Source organism: Alternaria ethzedia (assembly GCF_023757985.1).
Source record: "Alternaria ethzedia strain BMP 0044 chromosome Unknown scaffold_3, whole genome shotgun sequence".
Lineage (NCBI taxonomy): Eukaryota > Fungi > Ascomycota > Dothideomycetes > Pleosporales > Pleosporaceae > Alternaria > Alternaria ethzedia.
This window is the reverse complement of record NW_026056196.1, coordinates 931556-956371: the sequence shown is the minus strand read 5'-3', so window position 1 is coordinate 956371 and position 24816 is coordinate 931556. Positions and strand designations below refer to the sequence as shown.

Genomic DNA, 24816 nt, shown 5'->3' with positions numbered 1-24816 from the left:
GCGTGATACTCAGTTGTCATTGCAGGTGCCTTCGTGGCTGCTTGAAAGATGACGCGCGCACAGACCATCGATGACGCACTCGAACGCGAAAATACAGCGCGCTGTCACGTTTCCACCCCAGCCAGAAAGCACGCCCGATTGACATGCCGACACGCTTCGAAGCTCGCAAGCAAAAGATCTTGGAGCAACTCGACGCTCCAGATGGCGAGTATCATGATCTGTCGCCCAAGGGATCCGTCGATGCGCCCATCCGAGATTTAATCGGCGAGATCAACAGTCTCCCAGGACTAGTCACCACTAGCAGCTGTTCGGGGCGCATCAGCGTGTTTTTGGAAGGACGCAAATCATACAATGAAGTACCAGATGAATTGCCTGAACGTGAGACTTCACGCGCTGGACCAGGAGGAAAAGGTGGTGGGGGTGCTTGGCTGTTCATCTCACACACGCCACTTGGGCGAGACGAAGCAACAGGTGACCTCATATCAAAGTTTGGCTTAGACAAGGCCGAAGCAACGGAGGAAACACCTAGCGTGTCCAGCAGGTACATTCATCTTAAATTTGAACCCATGGTATCTTCAGTCATCATAGCACGTTGACATGGTCTGACGTGGCACAGATACTCCACGTCCTGAGTGCATCCATGGATCATGCCCAAGGTGTCCTCACTGCTGCCTTAGCTGCCGGGTTCCGTGAGAGTGGCGCCGTGAGTCTAGGGTCAGCGAAGACAGCAGAGTCGAACCCCATCGTGGCTGTCCGGTCAGCTGGTTATTCATTCGACTCCATCATTGGGTATCAATATGGCGATGGCCGCAATGTTGCCTTGGTAGACGAGCGGTATCTGCGAACACTAGTAAATATCGCAAACGAGCGATTCAACATCAACTTCGACCGCATAAGCCGGTTTCGCAAGGCCCTCTTGGAGACGTGCGAACCGACTGCGACAAGTGGATCCAAGCCAGATTGGGAAGATGCGGACGCGAGGAAACGACGGAAAAGAGAAGAAGGCCTTGCGCGGCAACAAGCTCTGCAAACCCAAATCTCTCGAGAAGACAATAATTCATCAACACCGGAGAACATAGACAGCATGGAAAGGATATTCTCTTGATGATACATGGCACAACACAGACACATGCGCATCGACGAGAATGCCTGTGTTAAACACAACGAGAGTTCTACTCTGTCGTAGACGGATATGAGTCATATTCTGTCTATCGCGACGGCGAATTACGAGTTCACGATAAGTGGTTGCTTTTCTATACTTTGCGGAGCCACACGACAATGTCTCCGACGACTAGTCTTCATAGCTCAGATGTAGAATGAGTAACGTCCGGCCGGTTGTGCATCCAACGATTCACCGAGTTAGCATGTGTGTAAACTAAACTCTGGAGTCGTACTTTTTCCTTTGCATGCTGTGATATCCGGTAACATAGTGCCATGTACTGCGTGTTTCCCAATCCATTTTGGTGATGCTCCACCAATAGAGGGTTAGCGTACTTATGTCTCCGACGTAGATCGGCGACTTTGCCTCCATCTTCACAGCTATCTTCAACATACAAAAGGAACATTGGATCTTCTCCAGAATTTCCAATTACTATCTCTTACACCTTCCGAACATCCTACATACCCATTAAGACTACAACACCACTCTCAAAAGACCAAAACTACCCCTCACCCCAACCCACCATCCAAGATGAGCTACGCGGAAGCCAACCGCCGGTACTTCGAGTATGCGACACCTCCTAAAATCCAGAAACGTAAAGCCATACTAAACGTATCACAGTGCCATATCCGACTCCTACGACAGTAAGCCTTGGTTCAAAGTCGTCAACGACCGAGTAGCCACCACCCTCCGCTCCGACCTATCATGGGTAGGCATACCCTTCACAGACTCCACCACTCAACCAGTCCGTCTTCTAGACTACGCATGCGGCACCGGACTCATGACCCGCGTCTTCGGCCCCTACGTCACCTCCACCCAAGGCATCGACATATCACCCAACATGGTCTCCACATACAACACGCGCGCCCGCGACGCCGGACTCTCCGAGGATGTAGTCAATGCCGTTGTAGGCGACCTTTTCGACAAGTCTGATCCTGACCCCGAGTCGCTTTCCGGGGATAGGTTTTGGAACTTCGACATCGCGACTGTGGGGTTTGGATTCCATCATTTCGAGGATGTGGTGTTTGCGGCAAGGCAGTTGAAGGAGAGGTTGAGGCCGGGCGGTGTGTTGGTTATTAATGATTTTCTGGAGGGAGGAGATCTTTTGGCGGGCGAGGATGGGAGTATGATTGAGGGGAGCGAGGGGAATCATGCTGTTCATGGTCATGGACATCATCATGGTCATGGGGAAGAGAAGGGTTCTGGATCCCATGGACATGGGCATGGGCATCATCACGGGCATCATCACCACCATGATGCTGAGGAGAAGCATGATGTTGGCGAGAGTAACACCGAGTTTCGCCAGAAGATGAACGCCTCGATAGTGGTTCCGCACTTTACTATCGATGGCGTAAAGCAGTTCTTCATGGAAGCTGGGTTCGTGGATGTGGATGTCATTACGATGAAAGAGAAAAACTACATGGAATTCGGTGGCAAGAAGCTGTGGCGCACGATCTTGTTTGCCAGAGGGCGCAGACCGATGGAAGGACAAGATGGCCCGGGAAAGAGTGAGCTATGAGCTTGCCTCGAAAAGAAGAGTTGAGTAATCACTAGATATCGTTGCAGTGTAGTTGGTAGTGTGAGCAGCAATAGACAGATTGTATATATGGGATATCAGCAACCAACACAGACATAACACCTAACACCAGATCAAGTGCCCCTCTATCCAAGAAAATACCAGTTCACCACTTCCCCTGCAATGGCAGATCTCGGCTTGAGAAACCCACACCAATACCAAACTCGCCGTTAGGCAGCACCCAATTCTGCCTCTTGACATCCCAATAACTCAGGTCCCTTCTCGTCACATCGAACTGCACCAGCTTGCCTGCATTCTTCTCAAGGTGGATCTTCTCAAAGCCGCGCAACACACGAACGGGGAAGTCGACGGGCTCACCCGTCTCGTGGTCCTTGTAGTTTTGTGGGAAAGAAATGTAGAGCTGCACTACTGATGCGCCGTCGACGGGTCCGGCGTTTTCTAGTGACGCCGATACAGTCAGGAGCGTGGTGTAGAGATCGGGGTTGCCACCTGGACCACCGCCTGCTTGGCTAAGAGGAGATGGAGGAGCGGGAGGAGCGGGGTCGGATTTCTTGATACCCTTTACGGAATCTAGCCATGGGTAGATGAACCGTTCGACCTGGTTGAAGCCCTCAGGGAACAACACAGATTTGGGATCTGGTAGATCGGTAGAATAGCTTGGTGGAGTCAGGCCGTCAGGTCGAGGCTTGGGAAGAGGTGTTTTAGCGCCCTTTTCTTCGATGAGGAGAGAGGACAGCTTGAAGTCGGTGTACGAAAGACCGTAGCCAAACTCGAATCGTGGGGCGATGTTCTTCTTGTCGAAGTGACGGTAGTCTATGTAGAGACCTTCGGAGAAGTCCTGCTGAGGCGCCAGACCATCCTTTGGGGTGGGAAGATACTTGATTTTGCTGCCTGGGCCGTAGTCGTCTTCCTTCTTGGCGATTGTGTAAGGTAGACGTCCAGATGGGTTGACGTCACCGAAGAGTACGTCTACGATGGCGTTACCAGATTCGGTACCGGGAAGATTGGCGATAATGACGGCTCTGACATTCATGATGTCGATGAACTTCTCCAGGATTACAGGTCCAACAGTGTGGATGACAACCACGACATCGCCCATGCCTTCTCCGCAATCTTTAGCAACATCCTGAATCAGTTTATCGCCGCCCTTTTGCAGGTTAAGGTCATTCCTGTCACCACGAATGCCTTCATAGTGCTGGTAGCCCTCTCCGGCGTCGGCGTTAGCGAAGACAATGCAGAGGTCCTGATCGACGAGAATCTCCTTCTGGCTAGGCAGCTTGTTTTCTAGCCAATCGGTGACGTAAACAGTCTCGTTGTCGAACGCGTCTCGAATAGCGGACATGGGCTCCACTAGATACGAGAAGTTGACCGCGCCAGAGCCCCATCCTGAGGCTAATGTACCTTCGTTGCAGCTCTGATCAGGGCAGTGGTTGATTCCCTCATGAGGGAGACGTGCATCTTCACCAAAGACACCAACACGGAACTTTGTCTTGGCCTTTCCGCCAGTCTTCCAGCCCTTTCGGTCCAGAGGCAGCATCTTGCCATCGTTCTTTACCAGGACGGTACCTTCGGCTGCGACACGGCGTACTAGGTGTCCATGGGCTTCTTTCCCTTCTCCTTGCGCGTTGACGTACTGGTTTACGATGCCTGTTTCGTGGTCCGATGGACTGCCCTCGTGAAGCTTGCCGACCCGATCGTTTGTCCACGAAGAGAAGTTTGGTCCGTCATTTTCCCACTTGTCCTGGCCAACCTGATACCAAGATGCCACAATACGAGTAACCATGTCGTCGACACGATCGATGGGAACGCTTCCATTGAGAACCGCACGGCTGAGCTCAGGACCCCATAGGCTGTTGCCCTTGGCCCATCTCAAGCCATCTCCAGGCATGGTCATGTCCAAGCCCGCAAGAGCACTAGCCACGCCTGAACGCTGTGCTAACCAGTCACTCTGAATAAAGCCCTGGAAACCAAGCTCATCCTTCAGGACACCGTTGAGCAGCTTGGAGTTTTGGCAGGCATAGCTTGAATTGACCTGGTTGTACGAACACATGACGCTGGTCACTCCAGCTTTGACAGAGTCGGCGAAGGGCCATGCGTAGATCTCATGTAGTGTGCGATCGTCGATGTTGCTCGATATCGCGTTTGGAAGGCCCCACTCCCATGCTTGTCTGAAGTGCTCTTGTTCGTTAGCGACATAATGCTTCGCGGTAGCCATGACGCCCTCCTCCTGGATGCCCTTGATGGTTTGGGCAGCTGCAATGCCCTGGAGAACGGGGTCTGAGCCGAAACCCTCCCAGACGCGACCACCAGCTGGCATTCTCCCAAGAGGACCCATGGCAGGACCCAGCAGGACGTTGACGCCCTTGAGGCGTGCTTCTTGGCCGTGGGCCTTTCCGCGCAGGTACATGAGTTCCTTGGACCAGGTCGCGCCGGTAGTGATTCCGGCAGGGAATGCGGTGATGTTGTCGGCGAATCGAATACCCAGTGGGCCGTCCTGAGCACATTAGTTTTGTCCTAGAGACATGCGGAATGTACGTACCTGTAGACACAAGCTGGGGAACTTCAGCCTGTCTACGCGCCCGGTCTGACCGACGCAGAGATCCATGCTCCAGCCTGTGCCCGTTGTGATGTTGACCTTCTCAGGCAGCGTCATCTGCTTGACCAGGTCGGCAGCCCTCTTGTAGCTGTCCTCCCATGCCTTGTCGGTGCCACCTTTTGGCGAAGGGTACCACGGCGGACTCAGCCCATCCTCAGGCACCGAGACCTTGTATGCCCATATGCCGCCCGAGGCGAGTATCAAGACGGTGGCGGCGACGAAGACCAGCAGCCAGCAGCAGCACCGTCCTGGCGCACACCGCGACTTCCTTTGCTGTACAGGGAATGGGGCCGCGTCCTCGGTGTCTCTGTAGGACGCCTTCCTGACCTTGAGATCGCCGGCGCTCTTCTTGCGCCTAATCTTGCTGTCGAATGCGAGGGGGTCGTGTTCTTCGAGATCTTCTAGCGTCCCGTTGGATTCGGAGGAGAAGCGCGTCGGGGTCTCGACATCGTCGTCGACGGGGTTGTCGAGCTTGGCGTACTTGCCTCGGCGCATTTCGTGGACTTCGTAGGGCGGCATTTTGGTCGGAGCCGGGGCCTGCTTTAAAGGAAGAGGTGGGCGGTGTTGTGTCGTTGGCGGCTCAAACGGCTAGGCTATCGATGACGGCGCGAGCGTTGAGCTCTATGATGTTGAGGCTAGCATTGAATGCGATAATCCGGCAATCACGAGGGAGTGATGGATCGAGCAAAGAGGATGCTAAGATATGTCTGTAGGACAGAAGACACAGCGTACACAGCGAGCGTCGTGGTTCAAGGCGAATGTTTCACCGGGCTGGCTTGCGCGCGATGGCGTCTCGTCCCTGACTAGGTGCCGATCTCGTGGGTCGACTCCCGCCCGCGCTTGCGTCCAGGCGGGCCTTCTGGTTGCGCATCATCCACCCTTCACCAAACCACGCTGACATTGTTTGCATACATGTTTGAATTCATGGCTACATTTCCCAACCATTCGGTTCGTCACTTCTAACTTCACATCCTCTCCAACAAGCCTATGACCTTCCACGCTTATGCGCCGACCTGGTCCAGTATGCCCTGCAGGTTGATCGACTTGGGGCGCTCGATGGGAAGACCCAGTGCCCTGTCCCAAATCAGCTGTGCGAGCGGGCCCAGACCACGGCTGACACCGAAGGTCGCTGTGTAGTAGAGCGTCTCCTTGAAGCCGAAGTGGTGGAAGAGAACACCTGACGACGAGTCGACGTTCGGGAAGGGGTTCTTGGTCTACAAAACAAGTCAGCAATGATCTGAGTTGATCAGAATATTCCATCTCACCTTTCCGTGCTCCTTGAGGACATCTGGCGCAACCTCAGAGTTCTTCTTCACCAGCTGGTAAACAGGGTCTGCCGCAATCTCGGGTCGCGCGTTGGCAAAGTCCATGAGAGCTTCGAATCGCGGGTCGGGCTTCCTGAGCACGGCGTGTCCGTAACCAGGAATAACACGTCCAGACTTGAGAACGCTCCAGAGGAACTCGTTGACGTCCTTCTCGGTGAACTTCTCACCAACGACCTTCTGCATGTCGAGGATGAAACGCAGCACCTCTTGCGCAGCCAAACCATGCAGGGGTCCTGCGAGGCCTTGAAGACCAGCACTGTAGCTCAAGAAAGGATCGCTGAGCGCAGATCCGACCAAGTGTGTTGCGTGCGCCGAGACGTTACCACCCTCGTGGTCACCGTGTAGAGCAAGGTACAACCGGAGAAGGTCTTGGAAGCCCTCGTTCTCCTTGCCTGGCTTGCCCAACATGGCAGCGAAGTTGTACGACCAATCTTGGTTCAGGTCGATCTCGTTCGGGAGAGCGCCTCCACCACGGTATGCGTTCTGGTAGATCTTCGCGGCGATGGTAGGCAGTTTGGCGAGCAGGCTGATGCAGTCGTCGAAGGTAGGCTCCCAGTAATCGGCCTTGTTGATACCCTTCTCGTAGGCTTTCGCGAACTTGGACTCGTAGTTCAATGCTGAGACGGCGCATGCGAACTGTGTCATCGGGTGGAGATCTTTGGGGAAGTCGTCCAGCATCTTCTGGACAAACTTGGGGATCTGACCCTTCTCGGCGAGCTCCCGCGAGAGTGCGCGAGTTTGTGATACTGATGGCACTTCGCCTGTGAGGAGCAACCAGAACATGGCCTCAGGAAGCATTTCAGTGCCGGAAGTACCCTTGGGCAGCTCCTTTTGGCAGTCTTTAATGGTCTTGCCGTGGAATCGAATGCCCTCGTTTGCATCAAGAACCGAGCCTTCCCAAACCATGGCCTTGAGACCCCTGCAGGCATGTTAGAGCGCGCCTCTAAATATGATTAGGGTTCATACCTCATGCCACCGAGCGCATTCTCAACCTTGACATCGCCGAGCTTCTTGTCGGCCTGTGCCTTGACCTTCTTCAGGAGCTCGCGCTTCGCAGGCAGAACCTTTTTGAACGTCTCCTTGAGATCCGGCTCTGAGGAGGAAGAGTAGCTACATGCTTGCACTGCAGCGATCAACGCGTTAGGACGATGACGGTTGAAGTGGGTGATCCAATGGCATACCAGAAACAAAAGGACGCGCCTGTAAAGCGTTTGTCAGCTCTCAATGTCTTGTATATGCCGTCGCAAAGCTTTTGAAGCTCACCTTGGCGGCCCGTAGAGCTCGGGAAGCTGATCGTGCACTCAATGCCATAGCTAGCTTTACGTGGGGTAGATGCAGGGGATGGGAGTATCACTCTTCAACACATGGAATGCAGAACACAAGAACACGATGATAGCGTTACAAACTTCACGAGCAACTAGCAGAGAAATGTTGACGGCAACTCTCGGTAATGCAGCTACGATGCGCCAGGCACGCGTGGTCCGTTGATGCGAGTGCAGCGTCGAATGATGGACCGAGGGGCAGCTGGACGGCTAGACGTGGGCTACATACCTCGGTAGTGACGTCGGCCACGCGCATCCCTGGAGAAACGTTACCGCAAACACGACGCCGGACGCACTTTTTCATGCGACCCATCGCTATCTGCCTATGCGAAGAAGAATTGGGTCAGAATTGAAAAAGGCGTTTGTGGCAAACATCGTCACCTGATCCCCTGCGATTTACGGATACTTTTCCGTGCCTGATTACCAACTGACTCCACGCCGCCAACCTACTAAGGTACACAGAGAGATTCTGCTGGCTGGAGTCTCATCCACACATACACCTCCACAATGTTACGCACAGTATCGCGCTCCATCGCGCGCCAGAGCCGATCGTCGAGGATAGCGAGCCGAACACCACAACTCCTACGCCCACTCTCCACCACGGCAATTCGCATGTCGAGCTCGGCACTCAAGAGTGTAGACCCTCCCGTATCGTCAGCGCTCCCTGGCGATTCATTCCAGCTGCTCCCCGAAGCTTCGAAAGCGGGCCAGGCGGAGGATGCGCTCTTCGAGGAGCAGGTACAAGCCGTCAAGGACTGGTGGTCGTCACCGCGGTATAAGGGCATCAAGCGCCCCTACTCTGCGGAGGATGTTGTGAGAAAGCGAGGGGCGCTCCAGCAGTCATATCCCAGCTCCTTAATGGCACGGAAACTATTCAACCTTCTTGAAGAGAGGGCAGCCAAGGGCGAACCAGTACACACCAGTGCGTTTATCCTAGTCTGCATAGATAGTACAATGGCTGATCATGTGTTTTCAAACTCCAGTGGGCGCAATTGACCCCATCCAAATGTCCCAACAAGCTGCGAACCAAGAAGTCCTCTACGTTTCCGGATGGGCGTGCTCCTCCGTCTTGACCTCCACGAACGAAGTCTCCGCCGATTTTGGCGACTACCCATATAATACCGTACCGAACCAAGTCCAGCGGCTGTTCAAGGCTCAGCAATTACACGACCGCAAGAACTGGGATACAAGGAGGAAGATGAGTGCAGAGGAGAGGGCCAAGACACCTTACCTGGACTACATGAGGCCAATCATTGCTGATGGTGACACTGGGTACATTTCCACGATATGAAAAGCAAGTTAACAAGGAACTAACGTGTAACAGTCACGGAGGTCTCTCTGCAGTCATTAAGTTGGCGAAGCTGTTCGCTGAGAACGGAGCCGCAGGTGTCCATTTCGAAGATCAACTCCACGGCGGGAAGAAATGCGGACATCTTGCAGGCAAGGTGCTCGTCCCAGTCGGCGACCACATCAACCGCCTGGTAGCCGCACGATTCCAATGGGACATGATGGGCTGCGAGAACCTCGTCATTGCGCGCACTGATTCAGAGAGCGGCAAGCTCATCTCCAGTGCTGTCGATGTGCGAGACCACGAGTTCATCAAGGGCGTCACAGAAGATAGCGAGCCCCTGGCCGAAACACTGCAGAACATGGAGGCAGCTGGCGCACCAGGCAAGGAAATCGACCAATACGAGGCAGCGTGGGTGAAGAAGCACAAGCTTGTAACCTTCGACGAGGCCGTAGTCCAGCACCTCGAGAAAGAGAGTGCATCTCAATCAACCATCGATTCATACCTCAACGAGACGAAGCAGAACCCGGACAACTCTCTTCTCAAGCGCCGGAAAGTCGCAGAGAAGTACACCAAAACGCCCGTGTACTTCAACTGGGATATCCCCCGTACACGTGAGGGTTTCTACCACTACAAAGCCGGCGTCGCTGCCGCAACCAAGCGTGGTAAGGAATACGCTCCGTACGCAGATCTTCTCTGGGTCGAGACGGGCGATCCGAATGTGCAAGAAGCAGCCAAGTTCGCCGGCGAGATTCGCGCGGTTCACCCCGACAAGAAGTTCGTGTACAACCTCTCCCCCAGCTTCAACTGGATGGGCCAAGGCTTCTCCGAAGAAGCGCTCAAGTCATTTGTCTGGGATCTGGCGAAACACGGATTCGTCTTCCAGCTCATCTCGCTTGCCGGAGTACACTCGACTGCCACGATTACCTGCGAATTAAGCAGGGCGTTCAAGGATGAGGGTATGCTTGCGTACGTCAAGCTGGTACAGGCAAGGGAGAAGGAGCTGGGTTGCGATGTGCTCACACACCAGAAATGGTCTGGCGCAGGCTACATTGATGGCATTTTGGGAGCGATCCAGAGTGGCAGCTCGGGCAGCAAGAGTATGGGCGAGGGAAACACTGAGACGGGTTTCTAGAAATGTAAATATAAGATAGCAGATCAAGAAGAGATTCGAGTGTTCAAAAGATGCAGATGCTCGATGCGTGACTAAAGAGGAAAGGCGGGATCTGGGGCTCTTGCCTCGGTCCAGCCATCTTTCCCGGGCGACCCATCATCACGCTCAACACCGCCCCTGCGTTCATCTCGCGTCCACAACATCTCATACCACTTCAGAACAATCTTGCAATTTACATAACATGGCCAACAAGCCCGCGATACCCGAATGGCAACGTGCCTCCGCCGATAACGCTGCAGCGTCATCCGAGCCCGAAGAAGCACGCGCGCAACACGCTGTCGAAGCCCCGATACCAACCGAAGACGACGTTGAGAAAGACGATAAAGAAGAGCAACCGTTAGAAAGCTCAGAACTACTAGACCAAGCGTCGCGCTTTCTCGAGGATGACACAATCCGCGATGCGCCACGGGAGAAGAAGGTCGCGTTCCTGCAGTCCAAGGGTGTGCGCCCTGAGGATATCGAGACTCTGCTAGGTCATGAGCAACAAGAGAGCACAAAAACAGAGCTCGAAGCAGTTGGAGAACGGGCGTGGTCAGAGGTGAGTGCAGGAACCCTACTGGTGAAGCGCTTGAAGTCCAGGCTATCGGCAGTATCACAGAAGAAGACACTGACGCGTACAGACACCGCCAAAGCCCACCGAGGCACCCGAATTCACATCTCAGCCTCGCGAAGTCATCATTCAGCCCCGCGAAATACCCCCGATCGTCACCTACCCAGAGTTTCTCGCGAACACCGAAAAGCCACCACCACTCATAACCACTCAGCGCCTCGTAACAACCGCATACGTGACGGGAGGCTTGATGGCGAGCATATACGGGCTTTCAAGGTGGATCATTGCGCCCATGACACACACCCTCGCCGAATCAAGACAAGATTTCGCATCGCATACGCACGAACAGTTGAAAGAGCTGAACTCAAGACTGGAGAAGGCTGTATCCGTGGATCCTGCTAGCAAAGTAAAGGCTGTTACAGATGCTGCAGATAATGTCTCAGAGGCAGACTCAGATCCTACCGAGCTTTACCATCGCGACTACGGCACCCAAACCACACCCAACCTCTCCCGCCGACCGTCTACCTCTACAGACCCACACCCAACCGTAACAGCGCACGAAAACCGCCTCAAGATCATAAAATCACACCTTGAAGAGCTTGACACGAACCGTACCAACGACGGTAAATCAAGGGATGGATTGCGGACGAAGGTGTCAGATTTGACTTCATATCTGACCGAGATGGACTACCAAAACCAATACTACCCTGGCATGGGCCGCTATGGAGCGACCTATAACTGGTCTGGTCAGAGTGGCACTGCACAGAATGATCAGATTGAGGTGCTGAAGAACGACATCAGGGCTGTCAAGGGCGTGTTTTTGAGTGCGAGGAACTTTCCAGTGGGAGGAAGGAATGCGCCGCCGATACCTACCGGTAGAGTAGGTTCGTAAGATGGTAATTACATTGGAAACTCGTGATAATGAACGTCATATGTGAGTGTGGATCAGATTTACGGTGTTGCTGCGCATGAGCGCTATGCTCTTCTCTATCAGGTGATGTTTACATAGGTCATCTAGAGCAGCCTGTAATGCAAGGGAAGTCTAGTTCGGACAGCGGAAGTTCGGCTGATCTTCGACGTTAGTATGACACTGGACCGTTCGCAGCTCCTGCCCCACTATACGTCATACTCAAGCAGCGACACCTTACCCTGCTGAGTTCATGTAGGTGTACCACTGCACAACCACAACACCAACTTCAAAGCCTGGTTTTCCAAAAATATGTCGGGTTGGGCGTCTAAGTTGACCTCCTTGGGTCATTCCAAGTCTGAGGACAAGGACGAAACATCGCTCACCACGCTTCTCGATGCAGACCAATGCGCGGATCTGACCTTCTTGATCGCAACTATCACAGCGTCTATGCGACAGTCCCTGGTCGATACCTATACCGCCGAGGAATTTCCAATCGATTCAAAGACCGCCAAATCAGAGGAAGAAATACTGCAAGACGCGCCCTCCAACCTCGACGATGTCGATGTTGCCAAGGAAGACAAGATCAAGAAAGAGAAGCAGGCACGTGAAGAAGATGCGAGGAAAGAGCTCGCGCAACCTGAAGTGCAAGAGCTGAAGCAGGAGATGTTGAAGTACTTTGATGGTTGGCGAGGTAGCGTTATCAGCAGAATCGGCGAGGTAGTTAACTCGAAAGAAAAGGCCAAAGAGCAGACACGACAAGTCGAAGGCAAGGAAGTCAAACAAATCACGAAGAAATCTGAGACAAGTTTAAAGAGTATTAAGAAGTTGGACGAGAAGGATGAAGATGAAGACAAAATGTTCAACGAACTCTATCCGCCTGTTCCCAATGCTCTCACTCAATTGGAAGAGAGTAAACGAGCACTCATACTGCATTCGCTGGTGCTCATACTTCTGAGCCTGGAGCACTACTCCGCACATTCTCGCATCCTGAACCTCTACCTCACAAGTTCTCTCGGGCTGAGTAGAGCCGTCCTGAAGAAAGACGAAGAGACGGTTGCCCAGGGGCTTCTAGAGGCAGCATCTCAGCAACTGAATGCTGATGCCGAGACGAAGGAAGCGGCCGAGAAATCGCAGAATGCTCGTAGATGGAAGGTCGGCCTTGCTGGTGTTGCTGGTGCCGCATTAATCGGTGTGACCGGTGGGCTTGCTGCACCGCTTCTTGCGGCGGGCGTTGGAAGTGTTATGGGTGGGATCGGTCTGGGTGCTACTGCAGCTGCAGGGTATCTAGGTACTCTTGCTGGTTCTTCCGTTCTTGTGGGCGGGTTGTTTGGTGCGTATGGTGCGAAGATGACAGGACGAGCTATGGACGACTATGCCCGACAAGTCGAGGACTTCGCGTTCATCCCCATTCATCGTAATCAGGATCCGAGGAAACAGGACAACGAGTCTCGTCGCCTACGTGTCGCGATCGCCGTCTCTGGTTGGCTCCGCGACCCTGAAGAGGTGTCAAAGCCATGGAGATACATCAGTACTGGGACAGAAGGCTTCGCACTTCGTTGGGAGCTTGAAGCCCTTCTCAAGCTCGGACACAGTCTCGAGACATTCGTGACTAGTGCTGCTTGGGGTTACGCAAAGAAGAAGATCATCGAGCAGACTGTCTTCGCTGCGATGACGGCTGCAATGTGGCCACTGGGCTTGCTGAAGATTGCGACTCTGCTGGACAACCCGTTTTCGAAAGCCAAATATCGCGCCGAGAAGGCTGGTGAGGTCCTCGCAGATGCACTAATCAACAAAGTCCAAGGCGAACGACCTGTCACTCTTGTTGGCTACTCTCTCGGCGCACGTCTCATCTTTTCCTGCCTTGAGAAGCTGGCCGAGCGCAAAGCCTTTGGACTTGTCGAGAACGTCGTCCTCGTCGGCGCTCCATGCCCTTCCGATGTCGCCGATTGGCGGCGCATCCGCTCAGTAGTGAGTGGACGTTGTGTCAACGTCTTCTCCAAGTCAGATTACATCCTTGGCTTCCTCTACCGCACATCCTCTATGCAACTTGGCGTCGCGGGTCTGCAGCCCGTGGTCGGCGTACATGGGGTTCAGAATGTTGACGTCAGCGACATTGTGGACGGTCACCTCCAATACCGCTTCATCACAGGTTCCATACTTCGCAAGATCGGTTTCGAAGACGTCGACATCGAAGAAGTAGAGCGTGCTGAGGCTGATCTGGCAAAGGAGAAGAAGAAAGAAGAGGAGGAGAGGGCGAAGAATGAAGGTAGCAAGGGAGAAGGTAACGAGGAGAAGGAGAAAGAGGAGCTGGAGCAGGCTGTCGAGAAGAAGCAAGAGCAAAGCTGGATGCAGGTCACGCAGCAAAAGATGAAGGGTTTGGACATCGGTGGATTCGTCAAGGGTCTACCGGGAAAGGTGGCTCCAGAGTACGGAGCAGAGAAGACGGCGAAGAAGCATACGGGTGACTTCAAGGATACGAAGTAGTGCTCTAAGAGTGATGCAAGGTTTGCAAAGGGCTTTCGAAGCAAGGGTTTTGTACATTAGCTAGGAAAATTGCGGATCATCAGATCTCATTCAATGAAGGCTCTGTGTTTGAAGAACAAGCCACTAAAGTCGATGTTTCGTTTCGTAGCATACAGAATAAGCAGCAAAATCCAGTCCATCATTGTAATTGCATGTGCTCCATTTGTTCATGTGAAAGCTTTCCCCAGCTTAAGTCCCAATACGGTTAGTCGATTTGTGGGGAAGCCGAGGCATTCGTTCACATGTCGCAGGTGAGGCTTGCACGGCGACACCTTCTGCGACGTGCTGATCTACCAAACATCACAGCCGGCACGCGCGATACTGCACTCTGGAAGCCTGTCGCAACGGCACATGTAACCAGCTAAACTACGAGACTACGCGTTCCACAGAACGGCGTGTGTAGTGAGCATCACAAACCGCTACGCCACGCTCTCCGCACAGCGTCAACCTTTCGCACAAGACCAATGCCTCGTCTACGATAGCCATGGCTGTCTTTTCGAAACCACTCTCCTCCCATCGCCTCACCAGCGCGTCTGCCAAAGCCATAGTCAACGACCTCACACGCCTGTACCTCCAGCACCGAACACGCATATCACGCGCCGTCTACCTCACACTCTTCGTCGCCCTCATAAACCGCATACGAAATGCGATCGCCGAGCAAAAGGCCGCTTCCATACGGCGTGCCTCAAAATCAGCGGATAAGACAACAGCAGGCGAGGGTGAGGCAACGGGGAGGAAGAAGGTAGAGCTGAACAGGGAGTTCTTCAAGAACCTGCTGAGGCTTTTGAAGATATGTATACCTGGGTGGAAGAGCAAAGAGTTCAGGCTCTTGATCGGACACAGTGTGTTCTTGGTGCTGAGGACGATGATCAGTTTGTACGTCGCGGAGTTGGACGGAAGACTGGTTAGTGCGCTTGTCAGAGGGAAAGGGAGGGAGTTCCTCCTGGGACTAGTGTGGTGGATGGCAGTGGCTGTGCCAGCGACTTTCACGAACAGTATGGTATGTCTAACTTTCTGTCTCACCACCAGAGAGCGAGACGGCAAGGCCGCAGTCGCCAACGGGGAACCGAAGACGTGCTAACAGACCCAGCTCTCGTACCACCAGTGCAAACTCTCCCTCCAATATCGCACGCGCCTCACAAATCACATCCACTCCAAATACCTCTCACAGATGACCTTCTACACGCTTTCTGCCCTTGACGATCGCATCGCGAACGCTGACCAACTCATAACTGTCGATGTATCCAAATTCTCCAATTCGCTTGCCGAACTCTACTCAAATCTCGCAAAACCGGTACTAGATATCATAATCTACAACTACTCGCTCTCGCGCAGCGTCGGTGGCGAAGGGCTGTTCTTCATGAGCTTGCTGGTTCAGATCTCGGCCAACGTCATGAGGGCACTTACCCCACCCTTTGGCAAATACGTAGCGGATGAAGCGAGGTTGGAGGGCGAATTCAGGTTTCAGCACTCACGGTTGATCGATTGGAGCGAGGAGGTGGCACTGTATGCGGGACATGAGGCGGAGAAGGATACCTTGGATAAGGGATACTTCACGCTGATCAAGCATGTCAATCGCATATTGAGGAGGAGATTCTACCACGGAGTCATGGAAGACTTTGTGATAAAGTACTTTTGGGGTGCGCTGGGACTGCTGCTCTGCAGTGTGCCAGTGTTCTTCAAGGTTCCAGGTACAGGCGGTATGACTATGGGAGACCGGACGGAAAGTGAGTACTCAAAACCCGCAGTCCTCGTTTCATTTACGAGAACGATTACTGACAAGTGTCACCACAACAGGCTTCGTGACCAATCGGCGAATGCTCCTCATGTCTAGCGACGCTTTCGGTCGCGTCATGTTCTCGTACAAGGAGATCACCGAGCTCGCCGGCTACACTTCACGCGTGTCAACCCTCCTCGACGTAATCGACGACATACAAGCTGGTCATTTCGAGAAGAAGCTCGTTTCTTCCGCCGACACCGAGGAGAACGCATCCGTTCTACGCGGTCGCGGCACTGTAACTGAAGGCACAGATATAGAGTTCATCGACGTGCCTATAGTATCTCCAAACGGCGATGTACTCGTGCGCAAGCTCTCCTTTAGTGTAAAGCCAGGAGACCATCTCCTCATCGTGGGACCGAACGGCTGCGGAAAGAGCAGTCTGTTCCGCATCCTAGGCGGCCTCTGGCCCGTATACGGCGGCAAAGTACGAAAGCCACCATTCGAAGACATCTTCTACATCCCGCAACGTCCATACCTCTCGCGCGGAACGCTACGCCAACAGATTATATACCCAGACTCGCTACACGACATGCACTCCAAATCCATTACCGACAACGACATCCTTTCGATCCTCGAGACCCTGAACCTAGAATCTCTCATCGACCGCCCCGGCGGCTTCGACGCTGAAGCACAATGGGAAGACGTGCTTTCCGGTGGTCTCCAGCAACGCGTCGCCATGGCGCGGCTTTTCTACCACAAACCCCGGTATGCTATCCTGGACGAATGCACGAGCTCTGTTACACTAGAGGTAGAAAGGGTGATGTATGAGGAAGCGAAGAGACTGGGTATAACGCTCATGACAGTCAGTCACCGGAGAAGTCTTTGGAGGTACCATACTAGGATTTTGCAGTTTGACGGCCAAGGTGGATTCTACTTTGGAGGGTTGGATGCGGAGAGGAGGGCGGTACTTGAAGAGTAAGTTTCTTTCTATTTGGGGTGTTTGTGAGCTTTTTGGAGTATACGAGAATGCGCGCTAACATTTTGGTAGTGAGAAGGAAGATATCGACCTGCAGCTCAGAGCTGTTCCGGACATTGAGCAAAGGATCAGGGAGTTGGAAGCTTCGCGGTAACGGATGTGGATGAAAGTGGTCGGACAGGTTTAATGGGCGTTGGCATGTAGTAGTCGCAGATCTATGCATAGTTGTATCATATCTTGCATGGAATGTATGACATCGCGCACTGCAACGAGAGGGCATAGCTTCGTAAGCTCACCGCGTGATATACCACAAGATAATGCATACACACATCTAACGCTGATTAGGCACGGATTCATCTATATGCAAATAGTTGGCGGTGATATGCACGATACTAAGGGCTTTGCATCTGCGATGTTGAGGCAGAAAGCGGCAGCAGCAGCTTGAGAGTGATGCAGCGCGCAGGTGTAGAAGGCATCTTGCACATGTGGGCGCACGACGCGCAAGGATACTCAGAAACAACAGTAAACAGGTGGCGGTATAATCATAGCGGAACATCAAATGAGAAAGGAACACCTCTCATGGACAACATTGTTATATAATAAACATCGCAAGAGGCGTGACACGGAATGTACGCGGTAGCAAAACTCAGACGCGTCGAGTGGCGTGGTTGCGGATGTCCGGCAGGAAACTGCCTCAAGGCTTACCCCATCTGTGTATAGGGTGGCTGGGAAAGGGCGAAAGTGGCCTCATGGGCGTCATGTTAAAACGAAAGTCGCGGTTGAGCGCGCTCAAACGCGCTCAGATGGGCTAGCGTCGGGTGCTCCCGTGGGTCAGGGTCCATTAGCGCGAACACCAGCTCATCCGAGACGCGTCCGAGGTTTAGCCCCTTGATCCGAGCCATCGCCGCGCCAAGCCAGCCCTCACGTAAAAGCCGGCCACCTCGCTCCTCCCTTCTCACCTGTACACCACACTTTCTGCAGCTGCCCCATGCCACTTTCCACAACCACAACACTCTCAAGCCGCTGCTACTGCATTGTTGCGTATCTGCTTCTTCTTCTGCTCTGCACTCTTCACACTTCAGCTGAGTCAATTGTTCGCAATTGCTCTCCCCCTCACGCGCAGCTGCTTCTCGACGCGTCGCGTCAGGTAACCACACTGCACTCAGTCACCACGCTGTCTGCCACTGCTTCTCTCCACACTCTCAGCATTGCTCCTGGGTAGTCTCCAGTAGCCATGACTACCCTCAATCTCAAGCTCGGCCAGACGGTCGAGACTTCTGGCGGTGTAGACGGCATCGTCCGCTACCTAGGCCCCATTCACGTCTCAGAGGGGCGATTTGTGGGAATAGAACTCCCAACTGCTGATGGCAAGAACGATGGCTCCGTACGCGGAGAGCGTTACTTCACTTGCGCACCTCTCCACGGGCTGTTCATCCGCGACACTAGCATTGTCAGCATCCTCTCTGAGGCAGCCCCCGCACCGGCTCCTCCTACTCCACGAGCGGTCTCCAAAACAAAGGCACCACCCACCACACCCAGAGCCCGCCCATCAAGCGTGGTTGCCCCTAAGCCTACAACCACTACAAGGACAACCACATTGAGCAAGCGGCAGTCAGTCGCAGCTCCCTCAACATCACAACCGCCTTCGCGTGGCCCAGTCCGCAAGGCCAGCGTGGCGAGCACGTCAAGCAACTCTGCCGCTGAATCATCTCGCGCCCCATTCTCTCGACCCGAATCCTCCCGCCCAGAACCTTCTCGTCCCGAACCCTCTCGTCCTACACCATCAACCTCAAGACCGAGTCTTGCATCTTCAGTCACAAGCAATGCTGGCAAAGCAAGTCGGGATAACAACGTCGACAATCTGCACACCAAGATTAGGCATCTCGAGAAGCAACACGCGGAAGACCAAGAGCGCCTGAGAGAGTATGCTCAGGTTCGCGACGAGAAAGAGCGCTACAGCGGCATCATCCAGCGGCTCCAGAACAAGTGTCAAGCTCAATACACCGAGATACAAGAGCTGAAAGATAGAGTGAACACACTTCAGTTGGAACAACAGGCTCTCAACAGATCACACCAGGACCACGAGGTGGACTTGGAGGATGCCTTGGTGGACAAGGAGATGGCCGAGGAGAGGGCGGATCAAGCCGAGGCAGAAATCGAGTCGTTGCGCAAACGCCTGGAAGAACAGACGCTGGAGCTTGACATTCTTCGCGATGAGGCCGATCTCTTCACAACAGAAATGTCAGAGGATCAGAAGCAAGAGGCTGGATACTACCGTCTCCAACACGAGAATGATCGCATGCGACAGGCGTTGATCACTCTGAAAGAGATGACAGAGGAGCGGGAACAAGACTTCAAGGCACACATTCTCGGGCTCGAGGGCGACGTCGCACAACTTGAGTACTACCGACAAGACAATGCCAATCTCCAAGAACGTCTCTCTGTATCCGAAAATCTTGTCGACCACCTGAAACAGCAGTTGGACGCTGCCAATGAATGGGAGGAGATGGTCGAGGAGTTGACCCAACAAAACCAGAATCTCCAAGATAGAATCGCGGAGCAAGATCTGGTCGTACAAGATCTTGAGAACCTACGGGAACTCAACGACGAGCTAGAAGCTCAACACCTTGAGCAAGAAGAGGACATGCTTGCAGAGCTTGACGCTAAGAACAACGAGCTCGCTGAGCAAGTACGCCAGATTACCGAACAGACCCACATCATCGCCGACCAAGAGTCTCTGATCTCCAAATTCCGAGACCTCGTCATGGACCTACAAACCAAAATGGCCGACGCTGAGTCTTCCAAGACTATGACGGAAGCCCAAGTCAAGGATACCACCGGTCGCTTCAACGAAGTGATGGACCTTAACCGCCAACTTCGTGCAGCCACTGTGTTGTCGACCACACGAGAGATTGAGTCTTCGCTGGTATCGCTCAAGGCAGATCAGCTTGCTGAAAAGCTCGAGATTTGGAACGAGACAGAGTCCAAGGAGTTCACTCGAAGCGAGTCTCTCCAAGCCTACCTCGCAACAGAAAGGATCGCTGGGAAATCCAAGCTGCTTGTCAATGTGTTGAGGAGCACCTGTCGTCACATGAGCAATGGCGGTCGATTGGACGATGCCGTCTCCAGACTCGTCTGTGAAGAGTCCATTGTTCACCTGGAGGTCCTTAAAGACGGAAGCAACCGTCTTTGGTCTGCCATTCGTGGCTTATCACTTCCCGAATTCGCCAATTTTGGCCCGACGTACCAAGAATTGATCTCGGTAGAGCAGGTTCTTGATCAAGGCCTCAACGCTCTCAAAGCAGACACACTCAACTTTGAAGAATTTGCTGGGTCCTTGGAGCGATCGACCAAGACACATGAAGCAATTCTGTCAAGCCACCAAGAGGTCCTTGCTGCACGACCAGAGGGAGAATTCCTCTCCATAGCGACTTCGCTCCACGCGAGGATAAACTATATCCTCTACATCTACGATCTGGCACACTTCGTCCTAGAGAAAGTGCCCGAGAGCATACGCGAAGAGTGCGCAAAGATGCTCATTCATTTCAACGAGCCAGTCGATACTTTGCAGGCTACATCCACGGCTGCGGCCAGGTTGCAACGGACTCTGAAGGCTCTGGTTCAGGATAATATGTTTCCGGAACGACCATCTGATTTCGAGGACGCTTTCAGATACGACGAAAAGCTGGCATCGGCTGCTGGAACCCTTGCCGCTTTCGTTCGCAGCCTGATCGAGGAGGTTGCGAAGTGCACCAGCCTATCCGACACCGAGCCAGTCCCTGCTCTTGAGCTTCGCGCGATCAAAGACAACATCGATAATCTCGATGTCGATCAGAATTATGCTTTCATGTTTGCCCACCTGAACACCATCACTTACCATCTGAATTCCTGGGCCGACCAAGCCGGCATACTATCAAAAGCCATCGAGATCGAGCACGGACCTACGCCCTGGGCTCAGAAGGCGAAGGAGGTTGAGGCGGGACGGAAGAAGGACGACGAGGCTGTGCGCCAGTTACAAACTCTTACCGTCGAGCATCGTGCAACCGTTCTGAAGATTCACGAGCGAGAGCAAGTCATCGCCACCAAAGAATTGGAGATTGAGCACTTGATGGCCAAGATCAAGGACGCTACCAGCAAGACCGAAGGTCTCGAGGCTCTCCAAGAAGAGCTCACGACACGTCATGATAAGATCATGGATCTTCAGGCTCTGAATCGATCCCAGATGATGGAGATTGAGGTTTTGAGAGAGCGCCTGGCCAATGCCGACGAGCATGCGCAAAACGACGCAGGACACGCCATGGAGACCATTGCCGCTCCAGTCGAGCAACCTCGGGAAGAGGACGACCCGCTCGCTCATCCCAGCAAGCTCAGGACTATGCTCGAAGCCCTCGACAATGAGAACCATTGGCTGCGCAAGCGCGAAAACAGCTGGGCATTCAAATGGAACGTGCGCCAGACGTTGATCAGTCTGGACACCTACAAGCATGTCGACAGAAATTGGAGGAAATGCTATGAGAGGCTTTACCTCGATGACGATGATGAATTCCTCGTTTTTGAGCCATCAAGCCCAGTGCTCGAGGAGAACCCAACATATCAAATCTCGAACGCACATGGTACTGGCCGACCTAAGATGTCGGCTATCGAACTCAGTGGCATCAGCCTAGGCTGGGAGGAGCGCGCACACAGTCATAAGGTGGCTTTGGAGCAAGCCGAGGAGGACTTCGTCCACCTGTCCATGCTCTCTGATGATTACGACGACTTGTCCTTCATTGCGGTATAATTCTAGAATACTCCATCGACTAGAAGGGGAAGAAGAAAAAGACACGACTCCGCATTTACGATTCCACACGACACGGTGTTGCGCATTTGGTTTTTCAGCGACAACTCGAGAGCATGGGAAGATGCATCTTGGGTACTGGGCGTTTGTTTTGGCTCTCATCAAAAATTTTGAGCATTGGAGTTTTTGGTTTGGCTTTGGTTTTGATTTGGTGTTTATCGCGACGATACCCATGGGTCTGCATTCGCTGCATCGTTTTTTGTTGTACTTTGTTTTGTATACGTTTCCTTTCTTGTAGCTAGCTTTTTACTCTTGTCTTAGTCCTCCCGGTTTGAGACCTTGACTCACCCCTTCGGGGGTTTGAGTCGGCACTCGCCGGGAGGACGGGCAGGCATTATGACATTATCGTCTTCATCCAGTTCTTCCATTGTGAATCCCTCTGCGAGTTTGCCAGTTGATGCTTAACATGGTCGTTTTCGCGCTCCAGTTCCTGGATTCTAGTCTCTTGCCAAAGAGCTCTCATCTTCGCCTCTTCTTTCGTCTTCTCCACTTCGGCTTCCAATGTTGACCTCCGCTGCCTTTCGCGAACCCGTGATAATTCGTTTGGCCTTGGTTGGTTCATCACACACCACAACTTGACGCGCGTGAGCTCTTCGCTGTGACGCACTTCGATCTGCGCAAGATGGCGATCGTGATGCTCATTGACGGCCGCGATCTCTTTCGCGTGTGTTGTTTCTAGGTCTTCAACATGCTTCTCATGCTCCAACCGCTCTTTATCGAGCGCGCTGCTTAGACTGAGAACCTCGCGCTCCTGTGCTCTGAGATCTTTGATCAACGCGGTGAGTGACGATCTCGCTGCGGCAGCGTGCGCTGTAGAACGCGGCTTCTAGCTTATCAGCATGCTTCTTCTATGTTTTGTGGCATTCACTTACGGTGCTTGTCGATGTAGGTGGGCGGATATTGCGACGGGGGAAAAGCTCTCGAAACGATGGATTGCGACCGCGATTGTTTTGTCTTGTCGTTACCATTGCACATGCGAGAGCGAGCGCTCCAAGGTTTATTCGACATTCTTCGGGAGATTGCGATATTGTCGGGAGACGAGGTACAAGAGATCATGTTTAGGCTGCAGCTCTAGTGGAAGGTAGAAGTTAGGTTGAGATGCTGCAAACAGAGTGGACGGGGTCTGCAATGGCGGTATGATGGCGGAGGCAAAAGTGAAGGTGAGATTGGAAATTCAAGCTATACACCAACGGTACCTTGTATAGATTGCGAGGTCCTTCTGAAGACATGTCTTCGCACTCAGCATCTAGTTTTGAAATTCGCATCCCGCTTTTGTCCCTCCAGCCATTCCCAATCACGAGTAGAACTCATCTACGCGTGTTCCCCTACAAGCCTTGCAATCTCGGCGCACTTCTCGGTGATGCTGCGCAACTTCTCGTTCGCGCCTTTATCTGCGGTATGCTTGGCTTTCTCTTGAGCCAACTCATTCCCGAGCTCGGCAACCCTCCTGCTGAGCGTCATGACTTTCTTGCCTTGAATTTCATGCTGTTTCGTGAGAGTTTCGATACCTGCGACCGCCACTTTTCGAGTGTTGGCCTCTTTGTTCAGACTGCATGAGAGATCCTTGTTCTGGCTTTTCAGTTCGTAGACTCCAAGCTCTAGATCTGCGATAGTTGCGTCCTTCTCCTCGAACAGTTTGCTGTGTTCAACTGCGAGTTTTTTCATTTGGACCTGCATCTTTGAGATATGCCCACTGTAAACGGCGGCAGTGGCGCGAATATCCGAGTAGGTTTTGTTCTGCACATCATGAGCAACTTTTGATGGGGACTGATCGTGTAAGATATACATACGAGTTCGTGAGCGATGGCTGTTGGACGAGTGGACTGCACCCCATGACGGACAGCAAGAGAAGAACCCGCAGTAGATGACGATTCTCCCTGTGATGGCGTGCGCAATGGAGCCATGTTGCTGGATGAGAGCGTATCGTGGGTTGTGCACCAATGGTGGAAAGGTAATGCAGTAGAAAGCAGCAAAGATGAATTTTTGCGATGAAAGTGAGAAGAGTAGACCTGCCTAAAGCGGCACACGGCTAGACGCAAACGTGAGGTGAGCGTCTTTGTGGTGCTCACTGTCCCCGTAGATGTTATGTTATTACAAAGATGTCTAAAGCGCAGCTTTGCAACATTCTTTTCCTTTCAGTAAACGCCGTAGCTGAGAATTGCGGGTTTACAGTGATTTAGGAACATGCGAGGAAGTTCAGCAGCTTGGCGCGACGATGGCGATAACATTTTGAGAATATCAGTATCGCGAAAGCGAGTTTTCTCTCTGAGATGAAGCCTCTCTACCGGCTGGTGAAAGATCCCGTTCGAGGTGCGGCGTTTCTTCCACGTACCCTAAGCCTGCTCCTTTTCCGAGTTCTTATCACTTCTTTCCTGCACGTTGTCTGGTGCTGTCCACTCTCTCCACATCATCGTTGATCTTCGTATACTGCACCATAAGACATATGCCAGTACTGCTGGCGTTCGGTTATCAGCGCTATCTTCAGGTTTCGCAAACGGTAGTATGGGCTCAATGTTGAGGATTTTACTAAAGTGTCGCGTTCGTATACCGCGAGATCTGCGTCGAGGAGCAGTAGTTAAAGTCAATTTCTTAATCCCGAGGTCATGTGAGAGCGGGAGCCGCACTAAGTAGGAGCCGATAAGATCTTCCTTCTAGGCTCGCTGGAATACCGACATGCGATACATGCTTTCGGCAGTTTCCTGTAAGTTCTTTAGCTGCTTTGTGAAGTTTGGTTGACACGTGAAACGTGTTACTCCAGACACTTACCTAGGTAGTGCAGATGAGTTAGACCTACGCGTGAGGTTATCACATTTGATCGCCCGACACATCGTCACAAGTCGCAATTGCTAGATGTGCGGGTTGAGGACATGCATGCGTGCGCGCAAACTTTCGGCGTTAT

At 53.0% G+C, this 24816-nt stretch overlaps 9 protein-coding genes across 9 annotated transcripts; 6 read left to right on the top strand and 3 right to left on the bottom strand.

Annotated features, from left to right (window-relative positions):
* Positions 1-143: 143 nt before the first annotated feature.
* Positions 144-1105, top strand: J4E87_001822 (uncharacterized protein; the record flags this gene model as incomplete). Its single annotated transcript, XM_049373463.1, has 2 exons — positions 144-569; positions 617-1105. The coding sequence occupies 2 exons, from the start codon at positions 144-146 to the stop codon at positions 1103-1105; spliced, it is 915 nt and encodes a 304-aa protein (XP_049236833.1).
* Positions 1106-1690: 585 nt separating this feature from the next.
* Positions 1691-2678, top strand: J4E87_001821 (uncharacterized protein; the record flags this gene model as incomplete). Its single annotated transcript, XM_049373462.1, has 2 exons — positions 1691-1725; positions 1781-2678. The coding sequence occupies 2 exons, from the start codon at positions 1691-1693 to the stop codon at positions 2676-2678; spliced, it is 933 nt and encodes a 310-aa protein (XP_049236832.1).
* Positions 2679-2841: 163 nt separating this feature from the next.
* On the bottom strand, positions 2842-5811 carry J4E87_001820 (uncharacterized protein; the record flags this gene model as incomplete). Its single annotated transcript, XM_049373461.1, has 2 exons — positions 2842-5190; positions 5236-5811. The coding sequence occupies 2 exons, from the start codon at positions 5809-5811 to the stop codon at positions 2842-2844; spliced, it is 2925 nt and encodes a 974-aa protein (XP_049236831.1).
* Positions 5812-6293: 482 nt separating this feature from the next.
* On the bottom strand, positions 6294-8195 carry J4E87_001819 (uncharacterized protein; the record flags this gene model as incomplete). The annotated part of the gene is made up of 5 exons (XM_049373460.1): positions 6294-6506; positions 6558-7536; positions 7584-7740; positions 7799-7817; positions 8169-8195. The coding sequence occupies 5 exons, from the start codon at positions 8193-8195 to the stop codon at positions 6294-6296; spliced, it is 1395 nt and encodes a 464-aa protein (XP_049236830.1).
* Positions 8196-8446: 251 nt separating this feature from the next.
* J4E87_001818 (uncharacterized protein) lies at positions 8447-10362 on the top strand (the record flags this gene model as incomplete). Its single annotated transcript, XM_049373459.1, has 3 exons — positions 8447-8861; positions 8923-9211; positions 9264-10362. 3 exons carry the CDS (start codon positions 8447-8449, stop codon positions 10360-10362), a joined length of 1803 nt encoding a protein of 600 aa, XP_049236829.1.
* A 220-nt stretch (positions 10363-10582) lies between these two features.
* On the top strand, positions 10583-14345 carry J4E87_001817 (uncharacterized protein; the record flags this gene model as incomplete). Its single annotated transcript, XM_049373458.1, has 3 exons — positions 10583-10939; positions 11022-11835; positions 12118-14345. 3 exons carry the CDS (start codon positions 10583-10585, stop codon positions 14343-14345), a joined length of 3399 nt encoding a protein of 1132 aa, XP_049236828.1.
* A 523-nt stretch (positions 14346-14868) lies between these two features.
* J4E87_001816 (uncharacterized protein) lies at positions 14869-17234 on the top strand (the record flags this gene model as incomplete). Its single annotated transcript, XM_049373457.1, has 4 exons — positions 14869-15384; positions 15475-16111; positions 16182-17079; positions 17153-17234. 4 exons carry the CDS (start codon positions 14869-14871, stop codon positions 17232-17234), a joined length of 2133 nt encoding a protein of 710 aa, XP_049236827.1.
* A 1080-nt stretch (positions 17235-18314) lies between these two features.
* Positions 18315-21860, top strand: J4E87_001815 (uncharacterized protein; the record flags this gene model as incomplete). The annotated part of the gene is made up of 1 exon (XM_049373456.1): positions 18315-21860. The coding sequence occupies one exon, from the start codon at positions 18315-18317 to the stop codon at positions 21858-21860; it is 3546 nt and encodes a 1181-aa protein (XP_049236826.1).
* A 391-nt stretch (positions 21861-22251) lies between these two features.
* On the bottom strand, positions 22252-23594 carry J4E87_001814 (uncharacterized protein; the record flags this gene model as incomplete). The annotated part of the gene is made up of 2 exons (XM_049373455.1): positions 22252-22743; positions 23247-23594. The coding sequence occupies 2 exons, from the start codon at positions 23592-23594 to the stop codon at positions 22252-22254; spliced, it is 840 nt and encodes a 279-aa protein (XP_049236825.1).
* Positions 23595-24816: the final 1222 nt, after the last annotated feature.